The sequence below is a fragment of the Lithobates pipiens genome, unplaced genomic scaffold (genome assembly GCF_037356315.1).
Source record: "Lithobates pipiens isolate NorthernLeopardFrog02 unplaced genomic scaffold, aLitPip1_a1.2 Scaffold_25, whole genome shotgun sequence".
NCBI classification, from domain to species: domain Eukaryota; kingdom Metazoa; phylum Chordata; class Amphibia; order Anura; family Ranidae; genus Lithobates; species Lithobates pipiens.
The window spans coordinates 216,271,345-216,285,112 of NW_027507787.1; the positions used below are offsets into that span (position 1 = coordinate 216,271,345).

Here is a 13,768-nt window from a genome sequence, read left to right on the forward strand (position 1 = left end):
GCACATGATTGAGTATTTCAAGTTTACAAAGACTCACCTTATTTGCTGAACATTCACTTTGCTAAGCGAACAGCCTCAGATCTAATCAGTCAATAGGAGCCTCTGAAGTGGTTTAAAGTATAGGTTCAAAGGCAGTAGAGGGCGCACGGTGATCATCACCCTTTGATGAAGTCACGTGTTCAGTAACGCAACGCGCCAGCCAGGTGTCGTCACGTCCGGTTGTGGCCTAGACTAGAAGTCCCTTACATAGCTGCACCTACGATTCTGCATTGTAAGTTACTACTTTTTTTTTTTATAATAAATCGGATTGAGTTGCCACACTATGGAGCCCCCTTCATTATTACATGACTATACTGCATCTGATGAGCCTGAAATTCACCTTGATACCGGCATTGCTGTGAATATTAGTGGGAGTCGGTTGATTGCTGAGAATCCAGTGTATATCCCCGTAGGGGTCATTCTATGAAGTGAGAGGCTGGGGAAAATGAGCGGCGCACCATGGATGGTGATACTAATTGGATGAAGTGGATTTTGTTTGGTTGCTTTTGCACATGCACTTTTTCCCTATAAACTGGCATTTTGGAGTTTTTTTATTCCTCTTGTATTGGACTGTATTGCATCAGCACTTTGGAATTTTTTTGCACTTTATTTTTATATCAGCACTCTGTTTGTTTTTTCTGCAATATGAATGATTGTTACCATTTATTATGTTGACAATTGTTTGCACTTGATTATGCAGCACCCAGTGGAGAGAGTTGCCTCTCATGTAACAGCAGCACAGAGACACCGAGATTGACATTTAATTTCCCCCTCGTCCGTCCTCTCTCACGCGGGACACAAGACACACAGCTGATCTGCTCCCCCTTCGGCCCTTCCCCTCTCCTGTGTTCTCCGCGGGTATTCAGGTGTGAAGATAACAAGCTCAGATTTCCCGCTGAGAACACAGGAGAGGGGGGGGGGGGAGGGGGAGCAGATCAGCTGTGTGTCTTGTGTCCCGTGCGAGAGAGGACGGATGAGGGGGAAATAAAACGTCAATCCCGGTGTCTCTGTGCTGCTGTTACATGAGAGACCCTCTCTCCACTCACAGCCATGCTGACCCCTCTCCAGTGTGTGTATAGACTCAGGAAGAGAACTACAAGCCACAGGAAGATCCCGCCGCCCATGAACATCATAGAGCTGCTGATCGCTGCCTCCCACCAGGTGGGGGGGGTACAGAGATGTGCTGGGGGCCAAGGTGCACAGCGGAGTCCAGCAAGGTACAGGGAAACCTCTGGAAGGGGGGGTGACTGTCTAGGGACCTTAAAGTAAGGGGGGCTCTCTGGGGACCCTAAAGGGGAGGCTCTCTGGGGACCCTGAAGCAAGGGGGCCCTCTGGGAACCCTGATGTCCAGTACCACCCCCACCCTCCAGTACCACCACCACCACCCACCTCCAGTACCACCGTCACCCACCTCCAGTACCACCGCCACCCCTCTCCAGGACCACTGCCACCCACCTCCAATACCACCGCCACCCACCTCCAGTACCACCGCCACCGCTCTCCAGGACCACAATCCCCCTCCAGTACCACTACCACCACCCCCCTCCAGTAGCACCACTGCATTGGGGACACAGACTGCACTGGGGACACAGGCTGCACTGGGGACACAGGTTTCACTGGTGACACAGGCTGCACTGGTGACACAGGCTGCACTGGTGACACAGGCTGCACTGGTGGACACGGGTAGGCTGAATTTTTGGGCAAGGGTAAAGTTGTTGTTAATAGAAGCTTCCTCTTGCCAGTTACGGTAAGTTGTAATCAGAAACAGAAATGTTTTACTTTGTTGTACAATGGAAAAAAAAATAGTATCAAAATCATGCTTTTCGGGGGGGGGGGCTTCCTGATTTCTTGCACCGGGGCCCTGAGGTTTCTAGTTACGCCTCTGCCCACCAATCAGGAGGCTGGTCTGCGAGACCTGTTTCCGATTGGTCAAAGCATCTGGCAATCCTTTTGTAAGCCCATCGCTTTGGTGCAAGAGGAGACACACCGCTGCCTGCACTCCAGGAGAGGAGGAGAGGACACCACAGCCTCGCGGGTAAGTACCGACCCGCTGGGGGGGTGTTTCAATGTCATGCCATGCCTCTGGGGGGAGGGGTTCTTTGTTTGTCGCCCCCCCCCAAGAGAAGAACCCACCAGCCACCACTGTTCAAAGGGACTTTCCACCTTTGCTAAGGAACGCCTGATGTAGATTACGCTAGTTATCAGTCTCTCAGTCAGTTCCTCTTAACAATTGATGTAACCCACAGGTCACTGTAACTTCCAGAAGATGTAGGGACTTTAAAAATAGCTGTAAAATCCTGGGTTGGAGTCACAAGTTTACTATGACCTCGTTTTCACATCGCGTCCATGACACTATAGCTTTTTAGTGACAAGACTTTGCCAAAAGGATTCGGATTGTCTCACCTTGTGGGGAGAGGACCATGGCAGGATCCTCAAGCTAAACAAAAATGCAAATAGTTTATAACTTATGTCTAATTAGAATAAAGGAAACCAACTCTGGAAATTAGCAGTGGACACTCTAATAATAGTACTACTCCCCAGAAAACTTCCAAATAATACAGTTAAATAATAATACAGTTAAAATAACTACCAAAATCCACCCCTACACACAAAGCTAATTTAAAGCCTAAGTGCTGCCAAAATAAGAAATAAATATCAGCACAAGGGACATAACTTACAGTCAGTAGAGTGTGTCTCTTGTGCCAATTCTTCTTCTTTTAGTTAGTTTAAATACTCCTCCCAAAAGGTTGATACTGATTTAAATTCAGGATCTTACTTAACCACTTCAGCCCTGGAAGATTTGGCTGCTGAATGAATGGGGCAATTTTTTGCAATTCGCCACTGCGTTGCTTTAACTGACAATTGCGCGGTCATATGATGTTGTACCCAAACAAAATTGATGCTTTTTTTTCCCCACAAACGTAGCTTTCTTTTGGTGGCATTTGATCACCTCTATGGTTTTTATTTTTTGTGCTATAAACAAAAAATGACTGACCATTTTGAAAAAATAAATGCAATATTTTTTACTTTTTGGTATAATAAATATCCCCCAAAAATATATAATTTTAGGCCGATACATATTTTTGGTAAAAAAAATTTTGCAATAAGCGTATATTGATTGGTTTGCGCAAAAGTTATAGCGTCTACAAAACAGGGGATAGATTTATGGCATTTTTATGATTTTTTTTATTAGTAATGGCGGCGATCTGCGATTTTTATTGTGACAGCGACGTTATGGCGGACACTTTTGGCACGATTTTGGGACCATTCATATTTATACAGCGATCAGTGCAATTAAAAATGCCAATGCAAGTCCTCTGGTTTTTGGCCAGCCAAATGGTCTGGGGCCTAAGTGGTTAAAATAAAAATGAAATGCAACATTTTTGTATAGATATATTAAAAAAAATATATAAAAATACCTTTTTTCTATTTTTTATAAGTGATTATATTCCCTCTATTCTCAGCTGCTTAGGAGCTGGGGAAAGAGAAGCAACAGCATACTGAGCTTTCCAGTGAATGGTTGTGCAGGGGGCGTGTCAGGACAAGTCTGATCATTGGAGAAGAGTAAACTGAGTTCACAGCAAAGCTAGAGAACTAACCACGGTGTGCTCTCCTGCCTAGTGTGGTCAGTTTTTTAAAATAGGAAAGCCAGGGATTTCACATAAAAGAAGCAATACAAAGGAGAGCAGGAGGCTTTCTCATACAAGTACAATGTACAGCAGGCACACATCAGGAATATAAAGTGTTGGGGTAGCAAACGCTTTAAGTAATCTTTTTTTTTAGCTGCTCCAGATCTGAGGAATGTGGAGGCTGCGGGTCCCATATACTTCAGTCTGGTGTTGCCATTGCATTAAAGTAAGGTATTGAACTTTTTTGGTATGTGTGTGCGATGTCAAGGTGATTGTACGGTAATACGTTTCATAACTATCTAAACTCAACTGTCTGCAGCTGGAAATGGCAAACACTAAAAATAGTACAAATTCTGATCATTTTTGGTCAGACCTTTGTAATAATGTTTTAAAGATGAAGAACCTGTAAACCATACAAAGCACGTACATGGAAATTACATAAAGCTTTTCCATAGAGATAGAAATGAAATGCATCTTTAAACACAAGGCTGTTAAAATGTAAATTTCACTATTTTCTAAAATTTGAGCAGAAGATAGTACAGCTACAATGGTCCACACACATATGATCTGTGGTGAGAACTTTACCACGAACCATTGAAAGACAATAACTGTAGTCCTTTCCCTAGAACCAGAGGTCTCCAAACTTTCTAAACAAAGGGCCAGTTCATTGTCCTTCAGACTTTAGGAGGGCAGGACAGTGGCCAGCAGGAGTGGAAATGTTCCTAATCTGGAGGAATAGTGCCCCATTATTGGTATCACGGGGGGGGGGGCAATTGTTGGTGTCAATGGGAGAAATGGCGCCCTATTGTTGATGTCAGTTGGCATATACTGTAGGTGTCTCGTATCAGTGAGAGAATAGTGCCTCAAGGGCCAGATAATTGGCAAGCAAAGGGCCACAGTTTGGAGACCACTGCCCTAGACAAAAGCCAAATGGAGGAGGTTAGCTGATGACAATGATGATACAGTCCTTTATAAAACATCAGATTATTCCGTTAGGTACTGTAGTTGACTAATGTGAGGAGATTAGCAGATCTCAAGCCATACAATAGACAGCCTAATATCTAAATACCTATATACAACACATAAGGGTTGATTTACTAAAGGCAAACAGACTGGCCAGGATGGATTTACTTTGTTGGCCGCCAGTGCCTGGGCCCTACATAGCCACCTTCTGCACTGTAAGACATTTTTCGTTGGCAGGTTATCCCAATACAAATACTGAATGTATGACTGTTCAAAAAGAATATTGCTTGCCAATGTAAAGTCAACGGGAACCTTTAGTAATGATGCTGTACTCAAAATATATGCTTTTAAAGAGTTCACATGTCGACTTTTTTAATGTTGATTATACATTGTACTCATAGTTGTTTGTGCAGTTCTATATTTTAGATTTTTATTGAATAAAATAAGTTTATTTTGGAACACTGTGGATTCTTCCTATAAAATTTTTCTTTCAATTTAGTCATTTCTATTTATTCAATTGTGGGTACTCCTAGTATGATCTCCATGCTAAGGCATTCTGTTAGAGCTTTGTGGCTTCCCCTAGTGTTTGCAGTCTAGAGCTCTATTCTTATGCCCCGTACACACGAGCGGATTTTCCGTCGGAAAAATCCTGGATAGTTTTTCAGACGTAATTCCGCTCAAGCTTGGTTTGCATCCACACAAAAGTTCTCAGAATTTTCGACCGTCAAGAACACGGTGACATGCAACACTACGATGAGGCGAGAAAATGAAATTCAATGCTTCCGAGCATGCGTCAAATTGTTTCTGAGCATGCGTAGGAATTTTGCGAGTCGGAATTTATACAGGCGATTGGAATTTCTGATTGGAACTTTTTCTGAACGAAAAATTGAAAACCTACCCTCAATCTTTTGCTGGCTGGAATTTTGCCAGCGGAACGCTCCATAATGAACGGCGAGACCACCAATGCACTGCAAGATCGCAGTGCATTGACGTCTGCTGATTGGCCAAAGCTTGCACCTGACCTAAATGCTTTGGCCAATCACAGTGCGCTCTGCTGTGAGAGCCATGATTGGCTAAAGGCAGGGTGCCTCCAGCACAGTATACACCTGTATCTACCCTTTATTGCTGGTGTTCTATAATAAAGGCATTGCAGGAGTTAGTGGGTGTTGTGTGCCTCCAGCACAATATACACCTGTATCTACCCTTTATTGCTGGTGTTCTATAATACAGGCATCTGCAGGAATTAGTGAGTGTTGTGTGCCTCCAGCACAGCACAGTATACACCTGTATCTACCCTTTATTGCTGGTGTTCTCTAATACAGGCATCTGCAGGAGTTAAAGTGGGTGTTGTGTGCCTCCAGTCCAGCGTTCGAGTCCCATAGACTTTAATTGGGTTCTACAGTTCCTATGAATTTTGGGTCAGTTCAGCGTTCAAAGGTTCTGGTGCGAACCGAACCGGGGGGTGTTCGGCTCATCTCTAACATACACACACACACACACACACACACTGTATATATATGGAAATAGGCTCAACTGGTAGTGGCGACGGTAAACCTTGCTTGAGACAGGGGCACCCAGCAATAGTCCAAACAGACTTGTCCTGTACTTTTATTCAGCAAGACAGTAAAAAAGTTTTAATGCAGAACAGCTCAGTACAGAAATTCCATAGCATAAAACAAGAAAACACATCTGCTCATCCTAGTAATTAAACTAAAGTCATTCCCAGACTAACTAGTTACCCCCCTAATGAGTACTTCAAAAGAAACAAACACTTTTCTTGTGTTCTTTCTGCTTGCAGCTTTTTTACCCCCCCCCTTCTCCACAGCCACTTTTTGGAGGGGAGCAGGTACCTGGCTGTGACAGGTACCCACTCCCACTTCTGGGTAAGATCTCCGGTCTACGGCACATGTTCAGTCCCTCCTCCTCCCTCCTTGCCTTCTGGGACCTGTGTGTGTCCCAGAAGATGATGGGACCATTCAGGTAGCGCAGCTCGACTTGTGCGTGTGCAGTAGGAAACCGACACTGGTTTCCCTTACTTGCAATGGTGGCACCTGCACTCCGAAGCCGATGGAGCTCTGCTTGAACATTTGTACCGTATATATAAAATTCTGTGGACAGCTGAGACTAATAATAAGGTGTGACTACCATGTAAGTAGTGGACGTAGGAATATATATACATACATATACACACACACAGAGTGGTTAAGGGGTTATAAAAAGTCTACACACCCTTGTTAAAATGTCAGGTTTCTGTGATGTCAAAAAATAAGACAAAGGTTAATCATTTCCGAACTTTTTCCACCTTTAAAGTGGTTGTAAACCCTTACAACCAACTTTGACCTACAGGTAAGCCTAGATTAAGGCTTACCTGTAGGTCCAAGAAATATCTCCTAAACCGCTGTCAATGGCGATATGCCGCGAGTGGCGGCTCCTGTGCGCATGCGCGGGAGTGACGTCATCGCGACTTCGCCGAATGACAGCAGCGGAGCAGCGAGACCCACCGAGAAGATGGATGCGCCGGACTACAGGGAACAGCACAGACTTCGCTGGCTCCTGTGTCAGGTAAGTGACACATAATGGACTACTATGCGATGCACAGTAGTCCATTATGCTTTACCTTTGCAGGGAATCAAAGAGGAAGTAAACCCATCAGGTTTCTTCTATAAACTGTACAACTCAGTTGAACAACAAACTGAAATCTTTTAGGTGGAGGGAAGTAAAAATAAAAAAAAAAGGTCATAATATGGTTGCCTAAGTGTGCACACCCTTAAATGAATACTTTGTTGAAGCACCTTTTGATTTTATTACAGCACTCAGTCTTTTTGGGTAGGAGTCTATCAGTATGGCACATCTTGACTTAACAATATTTGCCCACTCTTCGTTGCAAAAACACTCCAAATCTGTCAGATTACGAGGGAATCTCCTGTGCACAGCCCTCTTCAGATCACCCCACAGATTTTCAATCGGATTCAGGCCTTGGCTTTGGCTGGGCCATTCCAAATCTTTAATCTTCTGGTGAAGCCATTCCTTTGTTGATTTGGATGTATGCTTTGGGTCGTTGTCATGCTGAAAGATGAAGTTCCTCTTCATGTTCAGATTTTTTAGCAGAATCTTAAATGTTTTGTGCCAATATTGACTGGTATTTGGAACTGTTCATAATTCCCTCTACCTTGACTAAGGCCCCTGTTCCACCACCATGCTTCACTGTGGGTATGGTGTTCTTTTGCTGATGTGCAGTGTTGTTTTTGTTCCCAACATATCTTTTGGTATTATGGCCAAGAAGTTCAACCTTGGTTTCATCAGACCAGAACACATTTTCCCACATGCTTTCGAGGGAGACTTCAGATGTGTTTTTGCAAAATTTAGCCAGGCTTGAATGTTTTTCTTCATAAAAAAAGGCTTCCATCTTGCCACTCTACCCCATAGCCCAGACATATGAAGAATACGGGAGATTGTTGTCTCATGTACCACACAGCCAGTACTTACCAGATATCCCTGCAGCTCCTTTAATGTTGCTTTAGGCCTCTTGGCAGCCTCCCTGACTAGTTTTCTTCTTCTTTTCTTTTCATCAATTTTGGAGGGACGTCCAGTTCTTGGTAAAGTCACTGTTGTGCCATATTTTCTCCACTTGATGATGACGGTCTTCACTGTGTCCCATAGTATATCTAATGCCCTGGAAATTCTTTTGTATCCTTCTCCTGACTTATATCTTTTAACAACGAGATCCCGCTGATGCTTTGGAAGATTTCTACTAGAACTACTAGAACAGCTGAACTTTATCTGGGGTTAATCAGAGGCACTTTAAAATGATGAGAGGTGTGTACTGACAGGGGCATCTGGCTGCTAGGCTGTCTGAGGGCCTATCCAGAAGCAAGAGAGCTGCGCAGGGTTGGGATTGCAGCTTGCAGTCTAACCAGAAGCAACGGTTCTGCCGGCTGGAGAACCTGTCAGTGATCGGAGATAGAAAGGAAGCTGTCGCCACTAAGGGACCATCCATCTTATTATCAGGGACCACAGTAAGTAACTGAAGCAAGTACTGGAGCAGCAGTCTCATCAAACGGGCACGGTAGAGAATCGGAAAACTTCAGGCGGTGATTGAGTCAGGGACCCAACCAGCGAAGGTGATGCTAGCAGAGGAGCCATGTGAGTCAAGTCAAGGGTGATGCTTGAGAGAGATACCACCGCAAAAATTGAAAGAGCTCAAGAGATTCAGAGTTAGTGAATGAGAGGGTCTAGTGAGAGACCATGAGCTCAGTGTTGAAGAACTACAACAGGCAGTTGTAGTGAAGCTGAAGGAACTGTTGGGTTTGAGTTAGGAACTGTTTAAGACCGTTGCCATAGGAGACATCATTCCTGCAAGTGCAGATATAGCGCCTTGCTGGGGCCTTTTCCTGTATGGCTGTCCCCCTATTGAAGTCTCGGAGTCTGGCAATTGAATCTACAACTATCTAAGCCCCTGTACACACGGTCGGAGATTCTGCCAACCAAATCCGTCGGATTTTGCCCGTCGGATTTAGTCCGACGGATTGTGTCCGAAACTGTTGCATACACACGGTCGGGCCAAGTTGGCAAAAAATCAGATCTTTCAGAACGTGATGACGTAATTTCGTTACGATAGGACTACATTCAGGCTAGTAGCCAATAGCTTTGATGTAGGAATTTGATCTGAGCATGCGTGGCACTTGGTCCGATCAAAATGCTATACACATGATCGGATTAGGTCCGACCAGCCCAGTTGGTCGGGAAATATTTCCAACATGTTGGAAAATTGGGTCGGACGGAGATTCGGACGGAATCAGTCCGATGCATACCACACACAGTTGGATTATCTGACGACACGGCCTGATAAGACGCATTCCGACAGATTCTCTCGACCGTGTGTACAGGGCTTCAGAGTGTCCTGGCCCTAACCCTCTTTCCCCCAAAAATATAAAAAGGACTAAGAGAAAAAAAAAACGTTTACATCCAAGAAGTGTCTGACTCCCAATAACTTTGTCCACCTTGCACTCATTATGCCTCACAATCCACCACATACAGAAGGAGGTTGGCTATCTTTGGCGCGGGAAAGCTCTCATTAGACTGAACCAGGTCAGAGACCTTGCTAAATAATACTAAAAAGTTATTTATTACTTTTTTCATTTAGATACGGCATTTTGTTATTTCGGATAATTTGTAACTTTGGATAAATTTGTATTTGTTACCAACAGCCAAATTTGAAAGGATTTTTGTTCTTATTTTCGTATTTTTATTCTTCTTTCCGAATTTTTCAATTTAAAATTTCAGAATTTTTCGATTTTCTGAACTTCCAAATTTTTGAAATTTCAAATTTTCGAATATTCTAAAAAATTGGTTTAACAGGTTTTTGTTAATTCAAGTATTTCCAAATTAACGAATTTGTCTAAATTCTGTGAAAAACTCATTTGGACCGAAACGAATTGCACATGTCTAATTGACACCATCCACTGCCCTTATGACACTATCCACTGCTCTACTGAAACCGTTCACTGCTCTACTGACACCATCAGTATATGCACACATACACACATATGTTTGAGCTTTGGGGTGCAAACCCTGATGCAATGGGCTTTGGAAACCTATGTATATATATATTTTTGATACACTCATCACACATACAGTTCATATCTCAGTAATACTTACTTTGCAGTTTGGTATTTTCTTTTCCAGCCAACATTTTCTTGCATGTGGAGGAACGGTGGAGGTGTAAACATGTGGAAACAGAGGAATGATTTCTAAACTGGAAGATGGAGAAAATCCAAATGCAGAAGGATGACCGCCAACCCACTGTAAAAGAAAAGAAACAATATAATAAACATGCATACAGTAAATACTTTAAAAAACACATTACAGGTCAGTTCTTGTGATTGGGCTTAGATGGTATCACCTCCTAGAGGTAGTACAAGATGTTCTCTGTCCTGAGATTCTTCCAGATATAATGGAGACTTGAGACAGGCCTTGAGACAGGCCTCGAGACAGGCCTGTGCCTTGCTGCCATTGGCAAATATATATATAATAATGTCCCTTTATGCAGACTCTGAACTTCTTATAACAAACCAGTGAATATTATTGTAGAGGGTTTGTGGGAAGAGTACTCTCCCAGAAGAGCTCCCATTGGACTGTAACTCAATATCAGTAAACTGCAGCTGAATATACTTACACATGGAAAGCGTTAACTATTAACTAAAAAGAGTTATCTCAAATTATAAATGGTTTATATCTGTGTTTCCTCACTGCCACTGCAGGCATTGGCCCTCAAGTACTTTGTATAACACAACGGGCCATAAATTTGAGGTGGGACCTAACAGAGTGTTACCAAGAGTGGTGAATTATTAGATCTTATAAGTATTTATGGTTAGAAAATACCAACTAGTTTACATGTTTTAAAATGACAGTATCATTTACATCTGAGACATAGAAATATTCAAATGATTAATGTACATTCTAAAATAGCAATGTTTTTAGGAGATGTAAAGTTAATTTAACCCTACCTACTAGAGCTGCATGATTCTGGCCAAAATGAAGATTTTTTTGCTTAGAATAAAAAGATCATGATTCTCTCATGATTCTCGCAACATAAAATCTTTCACATTATGCAAAAAATGGGCTAACTTTACTGGTTCTTTTTTTTTTTTTATTCATTAAAGTAATTTTTTTCCAAAAAAATTACATTTGAAAGACCGCTGCACAAATACAGTGTGACATAAAATATTGCAACAACCCCCATTTTATTCTCTAGGGTCTCTACTAAAAAAATATATATAATGTTTGGGGGTTCTAAGTAATTTTCTAGCAAAAAAATTATTTTAACTTGAAACCAACAAATGTCAGAAAAAGATTTATGCCGCATACACACGACCGGACTTTCTGGCAGACTAGGTCATCAGTCCGTCGGACAATCCGATCGTGTGTGGGCTAGTCCGATTGTTTTTCGGAAAAAAAAAATCAGACGGACCTAGAAATAGAACATGTTTCAAATCTATCCGATGGACTCAATTCCGAAGGACTAAAATCAGGAAAAACCGTCCGTCTGTGTGCTGGTCCGACAGGCCAAATACGACGCAAGGGCAGCTATTGGCTACTGGCTGTTGAATTTCCTTGTTTAGTCCCGTTTAAGCCATCATGTTCAAAATGAATGGACTTTCGCATTGACTTAGTCCGTTCGTGTGTCCAAGTCTGTTCGTTCAGAAAATCAGTCGGAACTCCGCCGAAAAGTCCGTCAGGAAGACAGACATGGTAAATGGTGGCTTTACATCGGAGGAAATTATTTATGTTTTTGCTTTTTTAAAATGAGTTCTATAGATCCTGTACCCATCACTTTGCAGGAATAAATGATCTTGGGATCCAAGATATTATAGGATTTCAGATCCCCCCCCCCCCTCAACAAACCCTACACATCCCTTTTGTGGGGCAGGATTTGGGAAAGTAGACATTGTCCCTCAACATTGTGCTTTGCAAGGTGGGGGAAGCTGCCCTTCCATAGTTGAAAAGCATATGGCCTGGTATGGTACAGGAATGGGATGCACACAGTTGCTGCCTTCTATATCTTGGTCACCCAGGCTGCAATCTTGGATATCATCTGGTATGAATTTTGGGGGTTACCCCCACACCATTTTTCAGTTTGTTTGTAAAGAAACAGTACACATAAAAAAGGGGGGATTGATGGAGGTCAGTAACATCACCCAGGATCATCAATTGCTCTTTTTACTTAAACAGTATATAGGTTGGATTTGGGTTGAACTCAAATTTGACATGAAGACCATCCCTAATCACGAACAATTACCATATTTTACCAATAATGCTCTTACCATTTTTACATTTATTTTTTTTGCATATCAGTGTTTGTGACCTCCTACAGCTGCTTTCAGTCTACATGCATGACTTCCAGCAACAGCTGCACATCATTGCTCTTGACTGGCACAATAGTGGACCATACCTGTAGAATAAGTGTCAACATGACCACTTGTACCATCAAACAGGAGCATATGTTACAATGCAGGAGCACAACTGTCACCTCAAAGACCTTTATGGCTGGCTGACCAGGGATTTTTTTTTTATTATTTTTGTGTAGCACCCTCTACCAATAGGTAGGTGCTCATAATAGGCTTTTTACTAGAAAGACTGTCATCACAGGTAAATTTAGGCAGACCTATGTTGTAAGCTAGGCCTGTCTGTTTTGATCTGGGGGCAGGGAGTTCTGAGGTGCCTCCCCTGCTTCCAGGGAGAATGTTCTGGAAGAGCGGCAGGGCCTGGAACTGGAGTGGCAGGCAGCTCATATGGGAAGACTGACCAATCCCCAACTGGTTTTGGCAGGGGGTGGGCCTTCTATATAAGCTGAGGTAACATGCCACTGGGAGGAGTTGTCGTCCGGGTGAAGTGGAGAATGGAGTGCTAGAAAGATGCAGAAAGGCACCCCCATCTGGCGGGGGTGCGCCGATAGCAAGAGGAGGCCCGGGGAGAACTGGGAAGGAACCTCATCATTACACAGTCATTGATGAGAAACTCCTGGAGCAGAGGGGCAGGTGAAGCTGTCGGAAGGTACGGTCTGGTTAAGTTCTCCATCAAGGACTTGGGGCAGAGAAAGGTCTGTGAGGGAACCTCACTTCTACACGGTCAGTAGTGAAGTCCTTATCATTACACGGGCAATGATGAGGAGTCCTGAAGCAGAGGAGAGATTGTGGGGAGTTGTGTCAAATCGATGTTGCCTGAAGGCACAGGATTTGCAAGCTGGGCTGGCTGGAAACAGTAGTCCACTGCTCAGCATGTGCTTTTAAACGACTAGGCCTCTGGGAAGAGGTACTGCAGACCTCTGGCCTAGTAGTAACGAGCAACCAGAGCCTGCAATATGAACGAAGAAGATGTGACATTACACCAGTAACTACAGTATGTTTGTGCAGGAGAAGAGGATTTCTGGGAACATCACCCTTACACGGTCAAGAGTGATGTCCTCATCCTTAAATGGTCATGGGTAGGGATGAGCCGAACACCCCCCGGTTCGGTTCGCACCAGAACCTTAGAACAGACCTTATGAACTTTAGAACCCTATTAAAGTCTATGGGGCTCGAACGTTCGAAATCAAAAGTGCTAATTTTAAAGGCTAATATGCAAGAAATGGAACAGAC

General features: G+C 43.2%; 1 protein-coding gene across 1 annotated transcript in view; it reads right to left on the reverse strand.

Moving 5' to 3' along the window:
• The window catches only part of TCERG1L (transcription elongation regulator 1 like), a 390,196-nt gene that overhangs the window by 345,451 nt on the left and 30,977 nt on the right, over positions 1-13,768 (reverse strand). Inside the window, exon 2 of the mRNA XM_077455545.1 lies at positions 10,290-10,433. Within this exon, the coding sequence (XP_077311671.1) occupies positions 10,290-10,433 (144 nt within the window). The remainder of the gene's footprint in view (positions 1-10,289; positions 10,434-13,768) is intronic.